The 25,865-nt window shown below is 40.5% G+C and overlaps 1 protein-coding gene across 1 annotated transcript in view; it reads left to right on the forward strand.

Moving 5' to 3' along the window:
• Positions 1 to 16,310, forward strand: part of LOC139738731 (xaa-Pro aminopeptidase 1-like) — a 39,738-nt gene extending 23,428 nt beyond the window's left edge. The window contains exons 15-21 of the mRNA XM_071649372.1: positions 2,443 to 2,592; positions 4,607 to 4,667; positions 5,789 to 5,858; positions 9,022 to 9,201; positions 9,827 to 9,903; positions 14,444 to 14,542; positions 15,496 to 16,310. Coding sequence (XP_071505473.1) covers positions 2,443 to 2,592; positions 4,607 to 4,667; positions 5,789 to 5,858; positions 9,022 to 9,201; positions 9,827 to 9,903; positions 14,444 to 14,542; positions 15,496 to 15,615 — 757 coding nt within the window. The 3' untranslated portion in view covers positions 15,616 to 16,310. The remainder of the gene's footprint in view (positions 1 to 2,442; positions 2,593 to 4,606; positions 4,668 to 5,788; positions 5,859 to 9,021; positions 9,202 to 9,826; positions 9,904 to 14,443; positions 14,543 to 15,495) is intronic.
• The last annotated feature ends 9,555 nt before the right edge of the window (positions 16,311 to 25,865 follow it).

Below are 25,865 nucleotides of genomic sequence, written 5' to 3' on the forward strand. Positions count from 1 at the left end.
CTAGACATTTTCCTTGAAGTGCCTGTCTTGTAATGAGAAGGTCTCAATCTTCCGTGTGGGGGAGTTTTTAAAAAAAATCGCATTAGAAGAGAGAACCTACATTGGTTGGGAATCATGTAGCTGACCCTGTCTGAAATCTACGTAAGAATTAGAAGACTCATGGATCTAAGAGAAATCATAGTTTCTCAATGGGTTGAAGCTGTATATGTAGGTATTAATCTATAATTTGAGTGTGGACAGGGTTTCTGTGTCCACCAATTTAGGAACACATTTGCTGTCCTATGAAGGACATCCTTCAGAGAGTGGGGCAAGTACTGTAAGATGAATAAATCATTCGCCATCTGGCCATTCATCTTCTGTTGCGATGTCGCATACGTGGTTTGTAAGCTTTATCTCGTTGTCTCGCCCACGTGGTGAAAGTGAGGCATCACTTTTCTATCGTCATCATCGGTGGCGGCAGCGGCGTTGTCATCATCGGCTTCATCAACGATTTGGTGTACGCTCTCTAACATTCCACATCTTTGAGCTATAGCCACCAAATTCACACCACAGGGACATAACTCAAGGTTAACTCAAAGGACAAGGCTCTTGTCCTTTTTTTTGTGTCTGTATCCTTTTATGTCGCCCTCTTGTGTTCACTATCTGCATAAGCGAACAAAAAAAGGACAAGGCAACTTTGGCATTGCTTCTGGTTTTAGTGAGGTTCATTGTCCCCACCCACTGGCCTGTCTGTCATGCCATCGTTCCAAAATATGGCTTGCATGTAAATACGCTCTTCATGCTTTTACATGCAGTAGGTCACACTTGGTACTGTTGACAGGCACTTCAGAAAGCCAATGGAAAATGTTCCCTTTGAAATTGTAACTGCCCATGCACATTATCCGCATCAAGATCTTCATGCAAATTGTCCAAAATAAACCGAGAAGTATGTATGAAGCTGTCTTTGTTATTGAGCTACAGAGGGCGTTATTGAGCTACTCTCTACAGAGGGCGTTATTGCTAATTTGGGATAGAAAATACTGCCCGGGCAGCAGGCTAGTACATAACCTGAAAATGCTGATCAGGTTTGAATGTGGCTGAAGTCTGGCAAGGTCAAAGGTCAAAAGGTGAATGAGCTCTGCCTGATACGCACTATACTCACGCTATTGTGTTGTACTCAGTAACTTTCCATAGATTTGAGCTATGACCACCAAACTCACACTACAGCTACATAAGCTAAAGATGTCCGTCAGGTTTGAATATAGGTAAAGTCCAACAAGGTCAAAGGTCAAATTGTCAATGAACTTTCTCTGATAAGCACTGTACTCGCAGTATTGTGGTGTGCTTTCTATAACTTTCCACAGATTTCAGCTATGACCACTACAAGTACATAACCTAAAGATGTCAGTCAGCTTTAAATATGGGTGAAATTTGGCAAGTTCATGCTGGTCAACTGGTCAATGAACTTTACCTCATAAGCACTGTGCACAAAAAAGTGTGGTGTACTCTCAATAACTTTCCACGGCTTTGAGCTGTGATTACCAAACTCACACCTGAGATAAAGCACGTAAAGATGCCAGTCAGGTTCGAATATTGATGAATTCCGACAAGGTCAGAGTTCAAATGGTCAATTAACTTTCCCTGATCAGAACCATATCATGCATGCTCTGAATAACTCTCCACAGATTTGAGCTGTGGTCATAAATCTCACACCACAGGTTTACATTAACTTAAGATGCAAGTCAAGTTTTAATACTGTAAAACCAGAAATGTTTATGTGCATTTTAATTTTGCTAATTTTTTAAGAGCTGAGACGCACAAAGTTGGCGTAAATCATCAAGGAAGGGGGGGGGGGGGGGGGTGGGATAGGAGCATGTGTTGGTGCCCCACAGTGGTCCCTAAGTGGGCCAAAACACGCAAACTCACAGTGAAGCTAAGTATTAGCACCTGAGAGCCAGATTACTTAGGTTTATTCTGTCTTAGGAAAGACAGAAACATGTGACTGCCATTTGATTTCATTTCATGCCTCCGCCACAAAGTGTTGCCAATGGCATTATGTTTTCTGGGTGTAGGTCCGTCCATCTTTCCGTCCATGATTGATATTACCGATATTTTAACAAATGAGAAAGTCACCGACATTTTTGCGAGATGTTGTTTTTGCAACTTGAAACAGAAGCTATCTTACGTGCATTAATGCCTGTTCACTCCACCAGTGCTTCAGCTGGCAATCAGGTGTTGTTAGATTGGCAGCCCAACAGTGATTCACAAAATTTGTGCAGATTAAACCCTCATGAAAATAACAGCTTCCAGGGCTCTGTGAATAGGGGCTGAAAGAATCATGATGCGTGATTGCTGTGTAGACGCAATCCCCTTCTTGATATCATTGCACAATGTCCACAATAAATTCATTCTAGATTTGTCTCTCCGTCTTTTTCATTTTGCTACCTCAAACTGATGCTACAGTGAGCAGGAGGACTTTGTGTCTCTCAGTTTTGCCACCATATCGTCGATGGGGCCGAACGGGGCGGTGATTCACTACAAGCCTGAGCTGGAAACGGCGCTGACGCTCAACACCCAGGAAATCTACCTGTGTGACTCGGGCGGACAGTACAGGTACTGTCGCTGTGTGTCGCTTGCAGATTTCACAGAGAAACACCACTCTGTGTTCAAGCTGACTTTCACCCGATGCATGCTTTGAGTACTGATTGGCACAGAAAACCCCTTAGCACCATTTTTACTGTCCAAAGTCACTGGCACAAAACGGGTTAAGCAAGAAACAGGTCATGTGGTTCAAGTGTAATAACATTCAGACTCCCCTCTACCCCCCCCCACCAAAAAAAAAAAAAGAAGAAAGATATTGAAATATTAAGAAAGCATGTTATTGTAAACCTAGAAAAGCACTGAGAGCGCAGACCTCCACCAATTTAAAGCAGCTACTTTCCACCGATGGTTTTGCTCTTCCCAAAGAGATTTAAAAGCTCTTTGTGCTCTTCCATAGAGATCAGTGATTTCCACCCATGCATAGGTATACATGCTGAAAAATTGCCTGATCTCCCAATATAGAAGCCTTTGTTACATCATAAACCCTCAGCTGCACGGCGCGCCTCTCCCTAGCAGAAACTAGAGCATGCACTTTAGTGCGCGCATGCAAACCTCAAATGCGCGCATCCTGAACTCCCAAGTTCATTGACCCTACCTGCCAAAATATCAAAAATCCTTCATAAATTCGCCCAAAGTTCTCGGATCAGTACCAAATTTAATAATCTGTTACTTGTATCATTCTAAAGATTTCCTGCAAGATTCATCCAAATCCGTTAACTACTTTTTGAGTTATTTTTCACACGGACAAACAAACGAACAAACGAACGAACGAATGAACAAACCAACTGTAACGAAAACATAACTTCCTCCCTTGGCGGAGGTAATAATGACATTACTCACAATCGCATATGCACATTAGGTGAGCCTATGACATCATTACTTCACAATTCTCACATTTCATCTTCATGTATTGCTATTGAATTATTATCATTGTTATTATTATTATTATTACTTTTTTTTTTTGCAATTTAGCAGTTGTAACTTCCATTCCTTTCAGAGTTATCACAGATTAATTCTTGCAGCTATTTGAGATGAAGGCCATGCAAGTATTGTGAGAGAGAGCAAATGAAAGACTAGGAGGACTGTGATATATACCTTAAGCCATTTGCCTGTATTCTTGTTGTGGGGAAACATGAAATTATAAAGAACAAGTTTATCTTAATATGAATGTGGATTGAGAAAATGCAGCAATATTAGTAGAAAACATCTGTGAAGGTTTAGGTGAAATCGGGCAATTTGTTCAAAAGTGATGAAGTATCACAGTTTCTGTGCAGTCACTGTTGCATGAGGAGACTAGTGCAGTTTTTGATGTTGCATGCGTTGAACAATATAAGGAAAATGTAAAGAGAATTCCTCAAAATGTCATTTTTGCAAAAAAAAAATATGCATGCCTTTGACTTGTTACTGATGTATATTAAGGGTAATATTATTCCCCCTTCCTTTTGAAAGAGGCAAGTCAAGTCCTCTTTTATTATGCAAGATGAGTGAATTATGTTGAATTTTCTCTGTATTTTCTGTATATAATTGAATGCATGTGACATCACAAACTGTGGTAGTCTTCTCATCCAGCAATGGCGACACCAAAACTTTAAAAACTTCACCACTTTTGAATCTATTGTCCGACTTTAACTGATGTGTTCTGCAAATATTGTTGCATTCTCTCAATCCACATGCATATACACGTAACAGTGAACTTGCCCTTAAAAACCTGAACATTACATTCTTCATTATTGTTTGTGACGTTGTCTACTTTATGATAGAGTGAAGTCATCAGGGACGCTATAAATCTGTAGGGGGGAGTCGTTTCCTTTTAAACATCAACATGATTAGCAGGAAGGCAAAAGCATGTACGGTGCCACGTTTTAAAAGGGGGGGGTGGGAGGGGCCACTTTATCCTTTTGGTGTCACTTCCAGGTTTCATCACCTAACAATCAAAAAAGAGGAAAGAAAAAAAATAAGAGCTATCTCTGGATTGGATTGGATTGCCCAGCAAACTTGACTTGATTGTTCCTCTTGTTTTGTAAAGGGATGGGACAACCGATGTGACAAGAACTCTCCACTTTGGAACACCAACTCAACATCAGAAGGTATAAAAGTCAATGCAATGTTTGCCTGCCATATGGCTTCTGCTGTCCGGAACTCCAAAGTTCTGTGAGACGACAGGCCACTTAACTCTTTATGTGTCACGTTTGCACTCCTGACTTGGTTTACAGTGTGCCAAGTTCGCGTATTCTGCTCAAACGCACAAACCCACCAAAACCGATCGACAAGTAGCCAAATGCCACAGTGCAATAAAAGTGTTTCTGGCGATTTTATCCTGGACCCATGTAGCTTCCATTTTATGTAGTGATTGACTATGAAGCACTGCTTCCTACCAGATTTGCGAGTAAATTCTAAGTTTCTGTCACTGTTATGTGTACAACAGTCATGCCTCTACAATGAATAGTGTAGCTATAGGTCATCTGAAAGAAAAATTAATCACGGATATGTCATACAATTTACATCAAAGCACAGCTCGACATTTTCTCTACAACTTTGCTCATTACATGTCCAGGGTATCACAAATCTGTAAGAGTTACATAAATGTGAAAAACGGAATGTTTCCCAAAGCATGACTACGTTGCTGTCTCAGAATAATGTGGCACACAGAGGGTTTACACCATGGCACATAAAGAGTCAAAGTAACCATACTTTTTGTAGGTAGCTACTGGTCAGCTGATTGACCTGTGACCTTTGCACTGGGGTAGATTCTTGACCATTAGTAAAGGCAGAAAAGTATGCACCATATTTTGACAGATAAATTGTACTTTGCAGATGCAATTGTTCTGAATGGAAAAGCGAGATTAAAGTTAGAAATATCTGCTGATGATACAGTGAAAGTCATGACCATTTCAACGCAAGTGCAACATTTAGAATTGACTTGAAATCATGCATGCTGTAATGTTATGTATTTTAATTTTATTACTGATTAGAAATAGCTGTCAGTTTGATTGTAGACATGTACTTTGAGACTGCAGTTTTGATTTGGGCACTTTGACTGTCATTTCATAACATTTGCAAAAAGCTGAAGTAGTTTTTCCCTGAAGTGCAAATTTAATCAGAGAAATATTTGATGATTCTATTTTTTTTAATTCTTTTAAGAAGTGCATATGTACAAACTGAATGCTTCCATAATTGCTTTTGGGCTTGTACAATGTTTCTTATCTAGGAGTGTTTCACAAGGGTCTTGAAAGGTGTGATCGCGCTGGCTTCCATTATATTCCCTGAAGGAACAAGAGGTAAGATTTGAAACAAACTTTTCTAAGATTACACGGTACCAGCCAAAGCAGCTCCTTGCACAAAGGCAAGATCATGCTCTAGAGCTGCGCTTCTCAACCTTTTTACAACCCGAGGGCCATTGTGGCTCAGAGATACAAACTTTTTTAAGCTCCAGAAGATTGAATACACATCATTTTTATTTTATTATTGGCCGACATGGCCGCCCAACTGCAGAAGCTTTGTGGACGGCTGGTTGAGAAGTGGGGCTCTAGACGTTATGCCAGTAAGATATTACCTTTTTTAGTACTCTTCACAAAACCTGAAAGTGCTTTGGCGGGAAAAGAACAGTGTGCATTCACAGTTTCAGCATACTGGTAAGAGCTATGGTTTGTTTCTTTAAACTGGACATTTTTTTCCCTCTTGTGATGGGGATTCAGACTGTAAATATCATTTATAGGTGGGAACATATAGTATTATTTTTTAGAGAAGGTTTTCAACATGATATACTTTATTGTTATCAGATCACAGGAAGTAAAGCATGAAAACTTATATCGCAGTGAATCATTCATTTTTACCTCTTGTATTTCTGATTTTAACATGGGGCACATGTAGAAATTATTGAAAGAAAACATACATTTCTGTTGCTGTTTACTGTGAAGTTTAAAAACACATTCTTCAGGGACATCTCGTGATAGCCTTGGTATATTTTGAATCAAATAATTGCCATGGCAACAGTCAAGAGCTTGCAGACTTAAAGTGAATATACTGTTATCTGGTTTCTGTTCTAGTTTAAGAAATGCTACAATCATAAATGCTACGCATACAATTAAAGATAAAACCCAAACATACAGACAAGCCTTTTTTATGACATTTATATAAAAAGAATTCTCCATATCGCATATAGCCGATATCAAGGCGATGTCATGTGATATCGTTCGATACCTCTGATATCGAACCTCTCAGGCTGGGACAGTAACTTCCGGTTATTGATTTGCGTGTGTGCTTTTCTATAGGCGAACTTACAAGCTTTGTTTTGGATCCAAAGAAATATATTTGTTTTGACTTTAGTTTGTTTATTTCCCGAATATAACTATCCATTACACCATGGGGTTTTTCTGTGAGGCAGCAGAGCGTACTTCTGCTGATGCTAAAAGGAAAAAACTGGACAGATATCCGTGCTCCGAGCAGTAGAGGTGCACCACATGCACAGGCCGCAAATATTTTTTCCGTACATGGAAACGCTATGGGCCTACTCTTTGCGTGTGTACCTTCTCTCCACAGTCGACTGCATTTTCTTCGAACCATGCTCGCCATGCCGCGGCGCCGGCTGCCTTGGCTGACAATCACAATGCACGATGAATAATGTCCCATAGCGTTTCCATGTATGGAAAAAAATATTCGCCAGTAGCTCATCGAGCTAGCTCACACGCATGAAACCGGAAGTTACTGTCCCAAGAATTAAAGGTAAAAAATTAGAGCGCCACACGCGTTCAGATTCGGAGAGCTATATGCGATAGGGAGAATTGGTGGAGGCCATGTAGGGGAAGTGCAGTATAGCTTTAAGCAGTAACATTAAAGGACAGTATACAGTGCATGCAGTAATTCTCGCAATTGACGCTGTGGAAAAGTATGTTCTGGGCATGAAATGCACAACATTTCTATGGGATGCCTGGTGCTCCTGGAAAATGTGTTTTCGAGGTAACTATTTGTGACCACGTACCACAGCAGTTTCATACTATACTTATCTCATGTCTCTGGTTCAATATTTTTGGTCTTATGATTTTTTGGCCATCAGTCTAAAATATTTTCTTCATTTTTCCCAGTAAGAACTACGTTTTAAATACCTTCCTTGCCTTCGTGTTTGTGATCTCTGCAACATGGAAATCAGCAAACAGGAGTTTAGTTAAAATATGACTGCCAAATTACAAGGTAATACTTGGTAATGAACAAACACTGATTGGCAAAAATAGAGTGTGCGAGGATTTCACACTTATAGGCTTCATTAGTGAGGAGGCTGCAGATCATAAACAAGTCATCAGCCAATCAAATGACCTACAGGACTTGATTGACGGGATTGACAGCACCAGTCACGTTGAACTTCCTTCTAATCACATCCATGGGTCATATCAGCCAAGGAGTGTTTGACTCAAACGCAGGAACAGAAAGCAGACATGCGGTAGAATGCATAATATGCCATCATCATGGCCACAGGACTGCCAGGAGAATGAAGAGACGAAAATGGAAACAAGAAGACATTTGTGACCTGCTACAACAAAAAGATCTGAAACTCGAGGAAGGTCGATATTCTGAAAATAACATGACAGTATTCCCGTACTCTCCTGATTTAATTTCATACTGTATAAGCTGTTATTTTCACGAGGGTTTAATTTTTGCGAATTTCGCGAATCACAGTTGGATTGCGAATTTAACAACACGCGAAATTGTCTCCATGTGCTTTGTTAATAGAACATTAACGTAAACATCGGTGTCGATTTGCGATAACAACATCACGCGAGAATGTCTTTGACCTCGTCATTTGCGAAAATATCTGTATGCGAAAATAACACCGTATGCAGTATATAACACGGCTTATAAAAGAACGCAGTTATGGAGATATTGGTGATTTTATGAAACCATGTTGGGTGGTCTAGGAAATCAGCGTTTTGGGAAAACCGTCTTCAGAGTTTTCTTTCTGATGCAATCGTGATCAAGGGGAGGTAAGACAGTTTTCACCTCTTGACAATAGAATGTCTGCTCATAGCAACCTCCGTGATGTTCATTCAAGCTTAGCGCCAGCGGTCTATGCACGACCAATCAGAAACCAGGTTGCCATGCAGTGGCCTCATTGCTAGGGGTGGAGTTTTTATGCGGCGCTAAATCCAAATTTTCGGACATGTTTCTGTTCTTTTGAAAGTCGGAAAATCATGGCCAAGAAGAATGCTATTTTCTTGCCTTTCCTTCGATCATTTAGCCTCGAAATTTTGACAGATGATCGAAAGACGAAACATTAGACTACAGCATAATGCCAAAAACAGAAATTTGATTGTTTTGACAGATTTTGATGATCTGACTTCAAATTCGATTTTCTTGACTCAGCCGCCATCGACTTTTGGATCCTTTTGTTGTGGCGGGTCGCATTTAAAGACACCTTCTCTCTTTCTGCTTCTCTGTCTCTGCGTCAAGGGGCCCTCCTCGACTCCTTTGCCCGGCAATTCTTGTGGGAGGTGGGCTTGGATTACATGCACGGCACGGGGCATGGCATCGGCTCCTTCCTCAACGTCCACGAAGCGCCACACCTCATCAGCTTCCGGGTCGGCGCAGGCTCCGAGGCACCCCTGGAGGCTGGCATTTTCATGTCTGATGGTGAGCTTAATAACCTCAAATAGTTGTGATTGGACTATAATCCCAAATCCATACTAATCTTCAAAGCTTAGATTAAAGAAACTCTATGACATATCTGTCTCATTAATGTTCCTGCAGCAGTATTTAGGAGTGTTCCACATCCAGGTCCGTAACAACTGGAAGACTTGCATGCTGGGTTCTGCTTGATATGATCCCATTTCAAATTCAATTTTGTTTGTTATGGTTTTCAAGTAAAAATGTAAACAAGAGAATGAAGAATTCTCAGCAACTTTAAACAATGAAACAAATACACATTTGTGACACTCACAATTAGAAAAAAAAAGTAATATGTGAAATTGAAGCAAGCAAAAGCCAGAGAAGCATGATAAAATCATAAATCAAACCTGTAGGATCAAAGAAGTGTTTTTTAATACTGAGTAAAAAAAAAGAAAAAAGAATTGAAGAATTGAGTCAGAAATGAATCATGAAGCAACTGTAATCCCATAGGTTTAAAGTTTTATCGACTATATATCACAAGGATTATAATGTAACAAATTGATGGGTGACAGTTAAGAGACAAATCCTTCGATTGATGTTGGATGAGAAAGCATCCATCCAATTGTTGTCCCCATTTATATCTCTTTAGAGCCTGGCTACTATGAAGATGGTGCCTTTGGTATCAGGATAGAGAATATTGTCCAAGCTGTGCCTGTCCAGACAAAGGTAAGACATGAATTGGTGTTTAACCCATTGAAGACGAGTCCCGAGAATGCTCGGGCAGGTGTCTATGGCAAATGCGTGTTATGGCAAACACAAGTTAACTATGGCTGTTTGAAGGGTGTCACAGCTATGAGGAAAGTAGGAGGGGGAGATTGAGTATACAATTTTATGCAAAAGTGTTTATTTAGATAGCATACTGTCCAGGTTTTTTTTTTCTGTTTTTTTTGATCTTGTGAAGTTGGTTTTGTCTGTGCTTCAATTGATGTTGGCACTGTTAAGCAAGTGAGTTTCAGTCTGACTGCAGCATTTACAGTAATATTTGCATAATCGGGTGGGTGCCGCTTAATCGGATACTACTCTTTAAAGTTGATGTACAAAGTGAACAAGCAGTTCTGGAGTGTTATATCTACTGCATAATCAAGTAGGTGTTTTGGTTAAATGGGTAGAAATTCTCCAGACAAGCTTCATCTATTCTTATTGTTTCCTGATGAAAGTCTTTAACATTCGTGTAAATATAACTTCTAAAGAAATTGTCAGGTGCTGTGGGGCGGTGTATGTTTTTTTTCCTTGAAACCATTACGAGAGGAGAAATTGGGGTTTTTTGCAAAGGGTATTATGAAACTTTAAACAAGCTGTGGCTGTAGTGACATACTGTGCATGCTGTGATGTGGTGCAAATAGCTGCATAATTAGTGTGTTGTGCAAAGGTAGCTGTGACATGAATAAAACCGCTCTCCGGCTAATCGGGTACTCCTCTTTATCATCGGGTGAGAAAAATGCTCTGCTCTACACTACCTGATTGGATGGAGAGTACTGTACCGGTACTATCAAAGCTTCAAGCTTGAAGGGACTAGGCACTGATGGCTGCCTCTGGGAAAATACAATGTATAAGATTCTGTTTTGATACAATTGTATGTTGGATCCAAGGATAAGCTTGGGAGAATGCTTGTGAGCAAATAAGAGATGGGCTTCATCTAAGAGTGACATTGACTCAGCCAGCATCATTTTTATTTGTTTGTTTCTTTGGTTGGGGGGGAGGGGGGGGGGGGGGGGGGAGGAAGGGGTGGGTGGCCATGCGGAATGTGGTAAATATTAAATCATTGTTTTAATGCTTGAATGTGACCATTATAGTATGTCCATGATGTAGATGTGTATGTTACATTTTTTGTCTTTGTTGAACAATGCATTTCCATGGCAATGGCATTTTAAAAATATTGTATCATATCCGTTGATATTTCTACTTTTGTCAGAGAGTTCCAATTTAGAGAGGACAGCATATGAAATGAACAGAAACTTTATAAATTCATACTATGGAACAGATTGCCAGATAATATTCAAACTTTTACCAAGTACTAGTGTTGATATTAATCTTCCCGCATTCACTAAATGCGCGTACGATGTTTCACGAATCCTCCATTTTTAAGCCGCGACAAACATGATTCGTTTACAAAACGCCTGACTCTATTTGAAAAAGGACAGCTCCCTCTAAAATACAGGTGTCATTCAAGCACATGCAAGGTAGTCACAGACTTCCAGAAAATCAGTGCCCCCACTCCAGACGTAGTTTGCAAGACGTCGTAGAGAACGATGTATCAGTGCTAATGAACTGCGGTGATTCTTAATCTGACCCAGTGAAAGTACACCGTGCACGTCATGTAGTCTATTTCAAGGTAGCCAAGGAAACCCTACAATATATAATTAACAAACTTTTAGGGGAGAACCGAAGTCCAACGGTATTAAGCTTATTCTCAATGATACAGGCATCCACTTGAAAATGCCTTTTCTTTTTTTCCATATTTTATTTTTCTTGTAATAATTGGAAATCATTTAGAGGGCAGGGAGGAATGGGAGAGGAGAGGGATGCCTTCTTAAAGATTGATTTACCATTTGCAGATGAAACAAAAAGCCAGCATTAGTGCTTTAAAATAGTTCTAAAATGTGACTTGGGGAGAGAAACAACCACTGTAAATATTTGAATCCGTATAATCGATGTTAGTTTTGTTAGATACACAAAATGTGAATAATAGTTGTAATAAAAATGTTTCCAGCCTAAACCGTTTACAATTAGGTTTATTGAGAAAAACACTGATATCTCCTATATTTTAGGATTTTAGGCTTTATTGCAAAGAATTTATATGGCCGGATGTTTTTTGATACAACAAACCTACACATATGCATCAAATGTGATATCTAGAACATTTTTGAAATCACTGCTCCCAAAGGTAAACAGGACCTTTAATTGCAGTTTCACTCCCTTGTTACTGTAAAAGTTGAAATTTTTGCGCATTTCACGCAACAAAAAACTAGTGCAAAAATAAAAGCACATGAATATTTTTGCGTGCCACATGTTCCAGTAGTTGACGGCTTGATTCCACAGAATTAAAACCACGCAAAACTCTTCTTGTCTGACTGAGAGCGAAAAATTAGTCATGCGAAAATTTCCTCTTTTACAGTAGTTGGCGTTGTAAGTGAAGTGAAGTCAGGTGGAATTAATGGCAGAAATGTCTTCAATTGAGATGTGAAAGCCCTGGAATTTGAAACTTTAAACTGTTTCTAAGAAACAGTGATAATTTCAAAGCAAGAAATGTTCGTGGCATGAAATTTTGAAGAATTCCAGCCAACGTCCTTTTTTAGCAGCTTGAAATTTTTGCGAATTGCCCCGGGCATCCAATGCATTATAGTGTAGACATGAAATTTTGCATGCATTGTAATTGTGCACATTTTGGCTCACGCGAAATTTGAGAAATGAAAATGCATGCAAATATTTCTGGTTGTACAATACATTGAATTAGTCGTAACCACAAATTCAAAACGGCAGTACTGAGGATGCCATCCACTCACTTGTCTACCATCGAACTGTACACAAGAATCTTCACAATGCTCACTTGGTTTTTCCATGAAATAGACATAAGATGTATCCTTTGCATCAGATTATTGTCCCCGCCGAACGAGTTCGAGCAGGGGACTATGAAACGGGCTCCGTACATGTGTGTGTCTGTGTGTCTGTGTGTCTGTCTGTGTGTCTGTCTGTGCGTCCGTGTCTGATCATACATTTTCCTTCAAAATGCTACTTCCGGCGGGGACATATATTACGCACTGCATAACTTCTACTTTTCCTTGTTGTAGTTTTGCTAATGTAATGATCACTCAGCAATTTCTTTCAGAGGGAAAGAGGCTGTATTTGCTCTGTTAGTGACCAATAATATTCTGAAATGTTTGTTAGGGCGCCATCTCACTGGGAAGACAGCCATGACGACCATGGCGATCTGTGAAAAATTCACAAATCGTGGCACAATCGCCCTACATCTTCACTTTTGGCCTGCCAGGCGATTACACAATGGTTTCTCTATGCTCGACCTGCGCTGAAGGCGATAGTGCCACGATGATAATATGACTCTGCCATGTTGTCGCCGCTTTTCCAGGCCGACGAGACGCGCTGCTTCTGCGATCGAACCAATCATATTGCGATATATGGACACTTATCAAGACCTCACCACAACGGTGATACGATCGGAGTGACTGTGATTTGTTAAAACAGGGCTCATGCTACGATCTCAAGCGATCTAGGTATGAAATGGGTTTCATGATTGAATTTCTTCAGTCAGATAACTATGTCAAACCAATGTGGATGTACAAAATATGGTTTCAGCCCTACATTGTAGCATTCTAGAACAACACCAGTTAGAACTTGATGCGAAATCATACACTTACATGTAGTTAAGTCATATATTCAATAACATATGTAAAATGTATGTATATTGAAGGACCGACAATTACAAAACCCACTTTCCCATTCATTTTATGATCCCAAACTCAAGAATAAAGTAGAGGAAGAAAAATTCTTTCAGAAAATATGGAAAACTAAAAATTGACTTCGTTTCACCTTTCTTGAGTCCTCATGTAAAATCAAGGGGTGCGACTTTTTGTTGGTTTTGTGATGCACATTCACATATTATACAGCGTACATGTATGTACATTGTATATAATACACACACGAATGCAAACACACACACACACATACAGTATATATATATAATAATTGAGACAAAGTAATGACTGAAGATGTTGCAGGATGCCGGCTGGTGGAAGCTTTTGACCGTCGGTCTTCTTCACCTTAATTGTCTGCTGAGCAGACGTGTGTGTGTTTCTTGGGGTGTCTTGTGGCTGTCTGTCATATTATATATATATATATATATATATATATATATATATATATATATATATATATACTGTTGCTGGGGTGACAAGACATTGTATCTCAAATTTTGGTGAAAATGACTTTTTTGCATTAATGGTCAGAGAAGCAGTTATATGTAAGTGATGTCCTGTCCAAATCCTAACTGTCTTACCCAAAAAAATGAAGCCACCATGGCATGCCAAAGATAGGGCTCTCCCATTTGATATAGTGCTTTGGCTGCTATGTTTTTTGGCTCTCCTGAACATTTGACATTTTGTAGATATGAGGTCATGTCGCCCCAGCGACGATATATATATTCACAATTCACGTGTATGCTACGTTGTATTTCTTGTCTCTTCCACTATAGCACTCTTTCAATGGGAAGAAGGTTGTAACCTTTGACACCGTGACCCTTGTGCCAATCCAGGTGAAGATGATAGACCCCTCGCTGTTGACAGAGAAGGAGGTAAGAACACTCGACGATAAAGATCCTGTGAGGGGTACCTCGTGGTCCTCTGAAGGGTACCTCATGGTACCCCTTGAACCTTGCCAGGCAGGGGCATGAAATGCTCCACTTTTTATTACTAAGCACCATGTCAGTGCTTACAAAAAAAAAGACAATTACACAACCAAAAGAAGGCATCATTAATACCTGTGATTCTTAACATAAACTGTGGCAATGACTGCCTTGCCCTTTGGATCTTGAGCAGGAAAATACATGCTGGTTGAGTATCAAGAACCAAAGCAAACCTGTTGTAGTGACCACCTGCCGATAGAGGCCACTTGCTCTATGTAGCCACTGCAGACTCCCAAATCAATAGCATTTTCAATTAGGTATGTTTGTGTATAACATGTAAAGTCCAAAAGTTTTGTATTAAAGGGCATTGTTTCAGGAGGCTCCGAAATGTAGTCTATTCCAGTGCTCAATCTTATCAAGTTGTGCTAGCTATGCAATGAATAGAATAAAAAACAGGATGTAAGACGCCATATTAACAACAACGAAGGGATTATCAGATTAAGCTGAATGGGAACTTTCAAAACAGTAGCGTCATCCTTCCAAAACTGATTAGAGTTGAAAGTGAAGAGTGTGTAAAGGATATTTAAGAAATGAAACAGGGCCTGTAAGACATACCTTATCCGACTATTCTCCAAAATGAGTGTACTAGAAAAACTGCTAAAGCACAATTTGCCATTTGTTTTTATGATCCCAAACTTTAGCATAATGGAGAAGAATTGATCTTTCAGAAAATATGAAAAACTCAAGATTGACTAGGTTGACTCGTTTTACCTGTTGCGAGTCCTCGCGTAAAATCAGGGCGTGCAACTTTTTGTTGGTTTTGTGATGCAAGGTCACATAATCTATGTAATGTTGGAAGAGTCCATCAATTGCTCTCAATTTTTCTAACCCTCCCGGCACAGGTCTCTTGGCTGAACACGTACCACAGCAAGTGTCGAGAGGTTGTGGGGGCAGAGCTGGAAAGGCAGGGACGCGAGAAGGGGCTGAAGTGGTTGCTACGGGAAACGCAGCCAATCGGCTGATGGTGTTCTCCTCCTCTCCATCCTTCATCTTTTGACTCCAGACTAGCCTTTTTTTCCCCCTTTTTTTATTCTCATTCTTCTTCCTTTTTCTTTGTTTTTGGAGGGGGCACAAGATGAGTTCTATGATTGAAGTCCTTCTCTTCTATATCATGAAATCAAGGATTACACATTGATTTGTGAGCGTGTGTGTATGTTGAGAGTATATTTTATCTGAATGTGTTTTGTGTTGTTTTCTGTTAGAGTCTTGATGCAGATGTAATCATGAAGTGTATCTGCAAGAGAAGGTGTGTGTGTTCGTGTGTGTGCGTGTGCGTATAGTACTCATATTGAAATGTTTGTGTGGTGAAGTGTTCAATAATGGACCTACTTGGTATGATATCATTGTTTGGATAGGGATGTATATGTGCTTGATGGTGTTTGTGTGTGCTGCCAAGGGAGGAGGGATGGCAATGATAATGTAGATGCGGGTGAGTGTGGGGTAGGAACACAGTGAACTGACTGTGACCATAATAGTGGAGAAATGAACTCCGCTATTACTCAGGTGATAGTCACCTGGTGATAGTCACCTGAAATTATATGCTTTCATATTGAAAGGGAGATTTTGGAGCCACAATTTCATATGTGAATGATCATTTCTCATGATTAAATTCTTGTGGGAAGTGTATAACACATGTGTACATACCTCACCCAAAGGAAACTGCTCTTAAGAAGAACATGGGCTGTACAGTATGTAATGTTTTATGTTATGTAATGCTGGCTATAGATAACGGCCATTATTTTTTTCAGCGTAAGATAGAGTGAGTATTAATGAGTATTAGAATGTGGTTTTTACTGTCGTAGTATAGGCTCCTGTTTGTAAAGGTCCCTAGAGTAACGTACCATGGCCATGCAGTGTTGGTCATAATGTGTTGATCTAGTTTGATGATGACTCTGTATATATATGCCTGTAACAATGCAATCCTCAGTGCATTATCGGCCAAAGGGAGAAGTGGACGCCTGGGCACAGATAGGCTACAGTAAGGGCATGGTGTCATTGGTCATAGTACTTCTTTGATAAGCATAGGATTGTGTTAACTTTATTGCTGCCTGTTTATTGTTATTGACCTTTGCCAGGACCCCATTTCATTCAACAACAACAACAACAAAAGTTGCTATGGTAGCAACTCTTGTTTCAATGGCAGTTGTCATGGTGATAGACAAGAATCCAGCTTCCTGATTGGCTGTTGCTACAGGAAGTTACTATTCTAGCCAGAGTTGCTATCTGAACATCTGTTGTGAAATGGGGCCAGGTCCCTATGTCTAATTGCAGGAAGTGGTCTTAAAGTTGTGGAGTAGTGCTCCCAAAAGGCGACTTAATCGTGGGCACATGAGATCAGGTGTATGTGAAATCATACTCATACCTAGCCTGTTCTGCAGAATCTACTGTATACTGTAGCTGCAAATACATGTCACAACTGATGGGATATCTATTTGTTTATCTTTTTTTCTACCATGCAAATATAGTTTTAACAATGAAATGGAACAAAAGTTCACTGCATCACTTTCTCTATCTTGTTTTTCTTATCAAGATATGATTGGAGTATTATTCATTTTCTTTTAGCTTGTGATTTTAATAGCTACTCACTTCTGTTTGATAGTCAGTTATCATCAATCATTGCTCTTCACGAGCTTGTCAAGCTAAACACCCAGTGTCAAGAAACATCTGATCTAGTTTAGTGTCACTATCGCCCGAGTCACACTGGAATACTTACTGCTACAGTTGTTGCTCCATTCAGTTGACAGCATCTGACGTGTAGATCTGTGTGACTCGGAGAGCAGCGTATGTTGATACAAATGAGAACATGTAAACATGTTTTTTTCTTATACTCATAATAGTATGTTCACTCTTGCACTATTTACATTGATAACAAAACTGATTACCCTTACCTTTGTTGATGTCATTTCTCTTTGTTGAGTTGTCCTGGTATGTAGGGATTCATTGAATGATTATGCATATCATATAGGTGATTCGTCTTGTTATTGGAAAACTGCTGAGATTACCTGTGCTTCCAATTGAAGGTAGTGGCACTTTTGTAATTAACATAGTCATTAGTTCAAGCCATACAATTTTTAGAGCACGTTAAAGTCATTGATGTTTGGCTTGGCTCTGTTGGAAGTGCATAGACATGTTTGACATATCTGTGCACAATGCTATAAATGATGAAGAAACAACCAATACAATGATGTGTATGTTTGTGTGCAGCTTTTCAAACTTTCCTTGGAGTTGCCATTTAATTGAGTGTCTTTCCTAAAAACTTCTCACAAAACTAGTATGACCAAAGGTAATTTTGCTAGTAAACTGTTTTTAGGTATATAGATATTTCCACTGAGGATGTGGTAAGAAACAATCAAGTTAACATGGCCTCTAGTGGAAAAAAAAATACATTGCAGAAGCGGATCTAGAGGGGGGGTTGGGGGGGGTTGTAACCCCCCCCCCCCCCCCCCCCCCCCCCCCCCCCAAAAAAAAAAAAAAAAAAAAAGTCCGGGGACCATTTAAAAAAAAATTTTATCTTTTTTTTAAAAACTAGTAATTTTTAATTTGGCAATGACCTCTACACCAAAAATAGTGGTGTTTTAGATGCAAGAGAACGCCATTTTCACACACAGATTTTCAAAAATTCTGCCAACTGTAGGAGGGGGGACACCCCCCTCCCACACCCTCCCCCCCCCCCCCTCGCTCGCTCCGCTCGCTCGGGCTCGGTCGCTACACTCCCTCGCATACCGCCCCCAACCCCCACCTTTATAAAAAGCTAGATCCGCCCCTGCATTGCAATATGCATTGCATGCATAAGCTGTTGCTATTTCAGGCAGTGCTAGGTAGATTTAGTGGTTTGTAAAGTGAAACTTTTTTTTTTTAAATTATCAGATGTGCATAAAGTGTGAATATGTGAGTCACCGGCCTGTTATCACTTTGGCAAAGGAGTATTTGGATTCAAGAGATGTTGACTTCAATTGCTGCAAACATGCAGTATCATTGTAATGGTCAATGTGTGATCTAAGTTAGTGAATACAGGGACAAATATTTTGTCAGAAGTGAGCATGTTCGTTCGATGACAAGAAATTTCTTGAAATGTAGAGAAGCGTTTGTGACTGAAATATAACTGCAAAGATTTTTCATATGTACATGTATAAAACAACACAAACGTGACATTATTGTGAATAGCAAGATTGCATGGTAATCTGATTGTTATTATTATTATTACTTTTGTCTAAGCAGAAGCCAGGTCCATGGCACATTCAAATTTAGACTGAGCTGGTGCGATGTCAACTTAGGCGGACAAATACTCATTTAATTTGATTTTAGTGGAAGGGAAGTAACAAAGCATAGAGACAACTTGGACGTTGGCTGGCATTTGCTTGTAATGGCACTAAATACATTGTGCATGTACTATTGTATTTGTTTCTTGTTTAATCTATTTTTTTTTCAAAGTAAATGCACTGTAGTAGACAAAGTGCTTTGAATAACAACAAAAGAGAAAGAAAAAAAAAAAGAGAAAGAGAGGGAGAGAGAGATGTTCTGCATTTTAGAAAAGTGATAACACTAGGTCTAACCTTCGTGTTTGAATGCAGGCCCACAAAAATTGTGGGTTCGGTAAAGATAATATTCTTCCATGCATTACACCTTTTATGTATTTAGGGCCTACCGTGTCTAATACTGCGTGTTGCGACCAGTCTTAATATGACAGACTAATTGAATTCATATAAGGCTGACCGTACCTGCATGACGGCTATTATTAATTTGCTTGAGCTATACGTCAATGTTGAATCAAGTGCAGACGTGAAGCGATCATTATTGAGGTGGATATCGTGGCGTCTCCTGTACGTGGCGATGTCTGATCATTAAATGAAATCACATTACATAAAAGATGATGTCTCTTCCAACATCTGTTCTTCTGTGTAGTCCATTACCAACTGTGATGTCGTTTTCCAGTAAGTTACCATGATGGTCTCTAGCGAGTTCATTCATTGCCATACCATGCTGATTTGATGCAGCATTGTACATTTAAAAATGATTGGCAATATCATGTCTTTTATCATCACTTGCATGAAAAACAAAACAGCAAAATGCCCAGACGGTAACAGTCATCGGACAATTTGCTAATTTGATTCCCGGTTCTAGGGCCCTTTTGGCATTGGTATTCGTGCCTTGGGGCTTATTTCTGGAGCTTACTTGTTGGCGCAGATTCTATCGGAACACGTAATAAGGAACGCTGAAATTTTAGCATTTTGGGGATGATGATCGATGAGACGCCGATGGGCATAACGAAAACCCGAAACACCCACCACAAACTCTCTTTGTGATTCTGTAAACTGCTTATTCAAAGACATTAAACATAAATAATATTTCATGAAATCGCAAACATATACTTTAAGCCAGCCCCATTCATTACAATTCGCGACCTCACGGAAAAGATTTGTGCAACATAAAAACGAGTAGAATACCATTCTCCTTTCTATTTCGAAAGCCTACCGAAACTCGCCGAAAACACCTGATATTTGTGACGTCACTGAATGGAAGCAGCAGGCAAAAGCAGACTACGTCCTATATAGACAATGCACAGGTTAAAAGATGTTAACTGTTTTCCTTGGTGAGCGTTTCATTGATCTGTATTCAAAATAAATGCCAAAGCAATTTTTCTCTTTGCCCTTGTTGCATTCCCTGCTGTGGAGTAAATGAGTAAAAGTCTTACATTCTGTCCTTTCCAAGATTCTAGCAAAGACAAAGCCTATAAATTTGTGCCAAATAGAAATTTTCCTTTAATGTTCACTTTAACAGTTGATAGGCAAAAGTTGGTAAGTCCAAGTATGGACAAGATACAATTGATTTGTGAATGCTGGATTTTTCAGATTTATTGCGTTTAAACTCTTTCTTAACCTTTCAAACCTGGAAGTAAAAAAACAAGGTGATGAAGTTAGGCATACAGTTGTATTGATGTGACCAAAAAAAAAAGAATGATGTCAGACAGATCTGACACAATATGAAACGCTGTTTTGTAATATAATAATAATAATAATAATAATAATAATAATAATAATTAGACAAATTTGTATAGCGCAGCTACTATGTAGATATACTCTACTGCGCTGTGATGTAACAGAGCTCCTGTCACTGATTAGACACACGAAAATAAATTAATCAAAGGCTTCTGAAAAAAGATAAGTCTTCAATAAAGATTTGAAGACAACAAGTGATGATGCCTTCCTCAGTTTCTCAGGTAATTTATTCCAAAGTTTTGGAGCAGCACAGCTGAAGGCACAGTCCCCTAAAGTTACTTTCGTTTTTAAGTGAGATTGCTTTAGAAGCAACTTATCCTGTGTACTTCGTAAATTATGAGAATATGAGTGTGATTTCATTGATATCAATTCTGATAAATAATCTGTACAGTGTGTGTTACCGACTGATCAATGTGCGTGTACAGTTGAACACAAACCTCGACAACTCCATCCCAGGATAAATAACTAGATGGCCTTCGTCGCTCCTGACGGACAAAAAAACAAACAGAATTATACAAGTATAGGACAGCGATGTTAAATAAAAATGCGATCATATATTGGGGAAAGGTCAATGTTATGCCAGTTTAGATAATATTTGGTCCGCTGATTGTAGTAAACATTTTGAATGCCGTGCATGTTTGTCCGAGGATGTCTGTTCCTCCGAATCACATTGGAATCACTTAATTACATGTATATAAATACAGACCCGTAACTAAGGAGGGAAAGGGGGGGGGGGGGGGTGGGGGGGTCAGGGAGTTCCGTGGAACCAACCCCCTCCCCCGTTTGCCAGCAGCAGCAGCAAAATACCAAAAAAAAAACCCACCAAAACAAAACTAAACAAAAGAAAACAATGAGTCGCGGATCCCCGTTTGAAAAAAAAAAAATGAAAGGAGGCTTGTAGTGGCACAAAAAATTGCGCTGACGCCTTTTCTGTTTGTTTATTTGTTTTTTTGCATGTCAGCCGAAACTCGCAAGTGGCACGAGAAACGAATAAAAAATCGCACGCTCCCTTTTTTTCGCTTGTCAGCTGATTAAACCACTTTAATAATTCTGTACCCTCCCATAAAAATCGTAGTTACGAGACTGAAATATGAGCGTTACAGTCGAGGGTCCGCCCAGTTAAATCCATTTTATTTGGATATTTGTTGCTGCATACATCAAGCAATATCACAACATACCGGTGAAATTTGTTTGTTTGGTTTTTTGTTTGTTTGTTTTTGAAAGCGGCTTAGTCTATGGATTGTCTACGGGAGATTTCGGGTGTGAAGCCTATTTCTTTGCAAACAGGATGTTTGTTACCCACCCTGTCCGTCCTGAAACGGATGTACTAGTCCATGATTAATGTAAGTGGTTCTGAATTGGGCATGAATTTTTTTCCCCCTCTTCCTGTTGCCGTATTCAATGTTGTTCTCTTCTGATGTAGAAAATAAATGTAGTGTAAAAAAACACACACCAGAAAACAGGGAGAGAGAGAGCAGGAGAGAGAGAAGGGGGAGAAGACTAAGGTCATTCAGTCGAAGAGTATTTGAATATAACATAGTCCAAACTGTACAAATGATATGCTATGTAATGCATGCATGCATTGCATGAATTGAAGGAAACTGTAAGTATTCGTATTTCCATCTTGATTTCCCTCTAACTGCCCACACACAATAAGACATACTTCCGGTCATCACACCATAGCAGGCAACGTTGAGAGACGGAGAGAGAAAGACAGATGGAGTAGAAGAGGGAAAGTCAGTTTCGTTTCTGTTCGTACGCGTTTCACGACCGTTCTGCGTTCGCACAATGCGTCGCTCGTCAGGCGAGAACCGTTTCCTTTTCGCCGCTGTACAGTGCCGATGGAATGTTCCTTGTGCGGTGGACTTTCTCGGCAGTTCGGGACAAACAGAAAGCAGGGAACAGGTGGTTATACAGTATAGCAAGGAGGTAGGCCTACCAATAGGCTATTACTTACTTGGTTCAATATGAAGAGTCTGAAGCTGACAGGACCATGTTCATGCTTCGAGAAGATCGGCCTGCGCACATGGCTTCCCTCAGTAGTCTCTTATGTTACCCTTTTTAAAATCATGTAATGGATGATAATAATAATAGTAATAATAATAATAACAAAAACAAGCAAATGCGAGGATACCCTTAGAAAACCTTATGCATAATTTGCTTTGTATCATGACAGGGAGGGGTCTTTTTCAGATCGTTTCACAATAGTATTCGTCAATTTCACAACTGGTTGCGACATTTTTTTTTTTCGGGGGGGGGGGGGGGGGGTGTTGCACGACCGACCGCTTGGTGTCTCTCGAGCACTTGCAGTTTTTGCAGGTGGTCGTGACTAGTCGCATTTAAACTTTGAGAACACGCTCAAAATCCAGACGTGACCAGATGCGATCGATGCACTTGCGTGAGGTTGTATGACCAGTTTGCGATTGTCGTGCGAGTGCTTCACAAAGTGGCACGACTAAATAAAATGAGAGAGTTTCGCACGACTCAGCAGTCGCATTGGGTTCGCAGGAGATTGTGCGACACTCGCACTTGCGCTGGCGACCCGGAGAGACCAGTCTTGCTAGTAGATGCGATTGTGCTGAGAAAATGAGACTGTATGTTGCACGACAGGTCGCAGCATGTATCTTTCAACGATGTACTACCAATTCATGTATGGAACTGTATGCGGCTATTCCTCGGGGTAATAGGGAGTTTTCGCTACACGACGTAGCCGGCAGTTGAGCGTGCCGTGTGCAACATTGTGCTTCTGCGCATGATCAAATCCGAGAAACGTCCCGTCCTGGTCAAAACGAGTACGGTACTCGGCCAAAATAGTGTTCGGTCCCGATGCTGGGCAGGAGTGAGCCAGCTAGCCAGCCAGCCAATCATTGATCTTGTCCTCACGCCTCCGTCCTAACAGGAAAGCGAAAATGCTTTGATATGGGGACGGAAGCTCGAGTACGGGGACTGTCACAGCTGATTGCTTCCGCGTATTCTCGGTCTTCCCGTCGTGTAGCGAAAACTCCCTATTATACAACATACAGGGTGACTATGGAAATCAACTTCAAGACTTTTTTTTTCAGCCTCTAAAGAAGAAGGTTGAATGTTGCTGCTGAGAGGACGCGGAAGCAATCAGCTGTGACAGTCCCCGCACTCAGATTCCCGTCCTTATTTCTAAGCAGTTTTGCTTTTCTGTCTGGACTCTACGGAACCGTAGCGACAAAATCGCTGATTGGCTGGCTGCTCAACTCCGGGACCGGACGCTATATAGCCGAGAGCCGTTCTCGTTCTCCCCAGGACGGGAGTTGTTTGTTTTTGTTTTGTTTGTTGTTTTTTTGTTTTGTTTTTATTGGTTGGTTGGTTGTTTTTTGTTTGTTTGTTTGTTTTTCAGGTTTGAGCAAATTTTGCACATTGCACGCTCCACTAGCGGCCGCGTCGTGCTTGCAAAAGCTCCCCTGTGTTAGGATCAGGAGGGAGCTCGCTGGCACATTTATGTTCTCCTCTGTCATCAGCGTCCTCCTCCTCGCTTTCCACCCCCTATGTGTGGTCTCTTGAAAGCTCCGCCTGCTCCCCTGGCTGCTTCACCGGCTGCTTAGCTTGTTCTTCGATGGTCATCACTAATTAATCCTTTGCAACAGCGCCCTCCCATAACAATTTCCTCTTTGCTGTAACGTTTAGTCTTTGTCATCTTGACTACGAGGTGAAATCCAACTTGAAAGTGACTACCGGTCAATAATTGTTGAGGGGATTTTCGTACTCCACATCACTCGCAAGAACACTCGCACGAACACTCGCACCTGTCTAATCACATCGCACGAGCGATCGCATGGTCCCACGTCCACTCGCACGACTATGCGATCGGTCGTGCGACTATTGTGATTAGCGTCAAGCCACTCGCAATTACTCGTGCAACACCCACATGTGAACGAACGTCGACCACTCGCTCGAGCACATATATGCGACTTACTCGTGCAACGACCTCTCCCGGTCGCTGTAGTTGTGCCACAGCTGTTGCGTTTGTGAATGTCTTTCTGTGACCCGATAATACCGATGGCGCTTGAGGTCTGTTGCAGCCTGTCGTGCGACCAAAATCAAAGGTGACGTCGCAAACGGTCGCTGAGCAATACTGTGAAAAGGGTTTTTTTATTATGCAGGCTCCACGAGATGAACCACGATCAGGAACATTATAGCAGGTGCGGATCGGGTTTTCGTGTTTGCAATGACTTTGTTCCAAGTGCTGATTACTGTGTGTAAGAGCAGTCTCGCACAACCAAACCACTCCACTCTCTCCCAGTTAAGCGCGACGACGACAACAACAACAACAATAAAAAGATAGGATGAGGGATGTACAGTCAATCGAGCTATCTATAGGTAGATGGTACCAACACACTGCCCGCGCACACACTTATAGTGTATAATATGCGTGTGTGTATGTGGGTGTGTGTGTGTGTGTGTGTGTGTGTGTGTGTGTGTGTGGAGGTGGGGGGAGGGGAGAGGGGGAGAGATGTGGATTAAGAGAAAAAACTTGTAGGAGTTCTGATTGGGGACCTCTCGAAACCGGCTCCACGTGCTGGTAATTGCGGGCTGGGTGATCGAGAATCCTCATAATTATCATATGGCTTCCAAGGATAGCCGCAGTAATCGTCGTCTGTTGTAATAGGGACAAAAAAGAAAGAATAAATGAAAGAAAAAACGAGAAGACAATGTACATATTTCGAGCAAATGCAATGCGTTGACTATACTGTCACCTTCAACAGCTGCATAGATGAAAAAATATGTACACGCACACACACACACACACACACACACACACAAAATCAGCCAAAGATCTTTGCTAAAAAGAACATTACCCCCTTTCTTAAGAGCTTGATCTTTTATTCGTTGAGTAGTTTGAAACAATTTTGACAGTTGGCAATCATATTTACAAATGTTACTTTTCATCATGTTTCCAACAATATGATGGATTTTTTTTTTCTAGAGCTTGCTTTTCACGTCGGCTATATTATACCGTAGTACAGTGATACTGAGTAGAGAAGATTATCATCCACGCTCTACAAACTGCTCTATTTTCTAAATTAAGCGCGTCTGTTTACGTATCTGAAAACTATAAGACAGTATAATAGAACAATGCAGATAAACAAACCAACGTGAAAAATGTTTTCTAAAACATTTCCCTTGCTCACTCCTGACACCCCCAAAAAGAATTACCCCAAAGATTTTACCCTTAAACGCGCGCA

The sequence above is a fragment of the Diadema antillarum genome, unplaced genomic scaffold (assembly GCF_040938485.1).
Source record: "Diadema antillarum isolate AM-2024a unplaced genomic scaffold, OU_Dant_1.0 seq00000766_RagTag, whole genome shotgun sequence".
NCBI classification, from domain to species: domain Eukaryota; kingdom Metazoa; phylum Echinodermata; class Echinoidea; order Diadematoida; family Diadematidae; genus Diadema; species Diadema antillarum.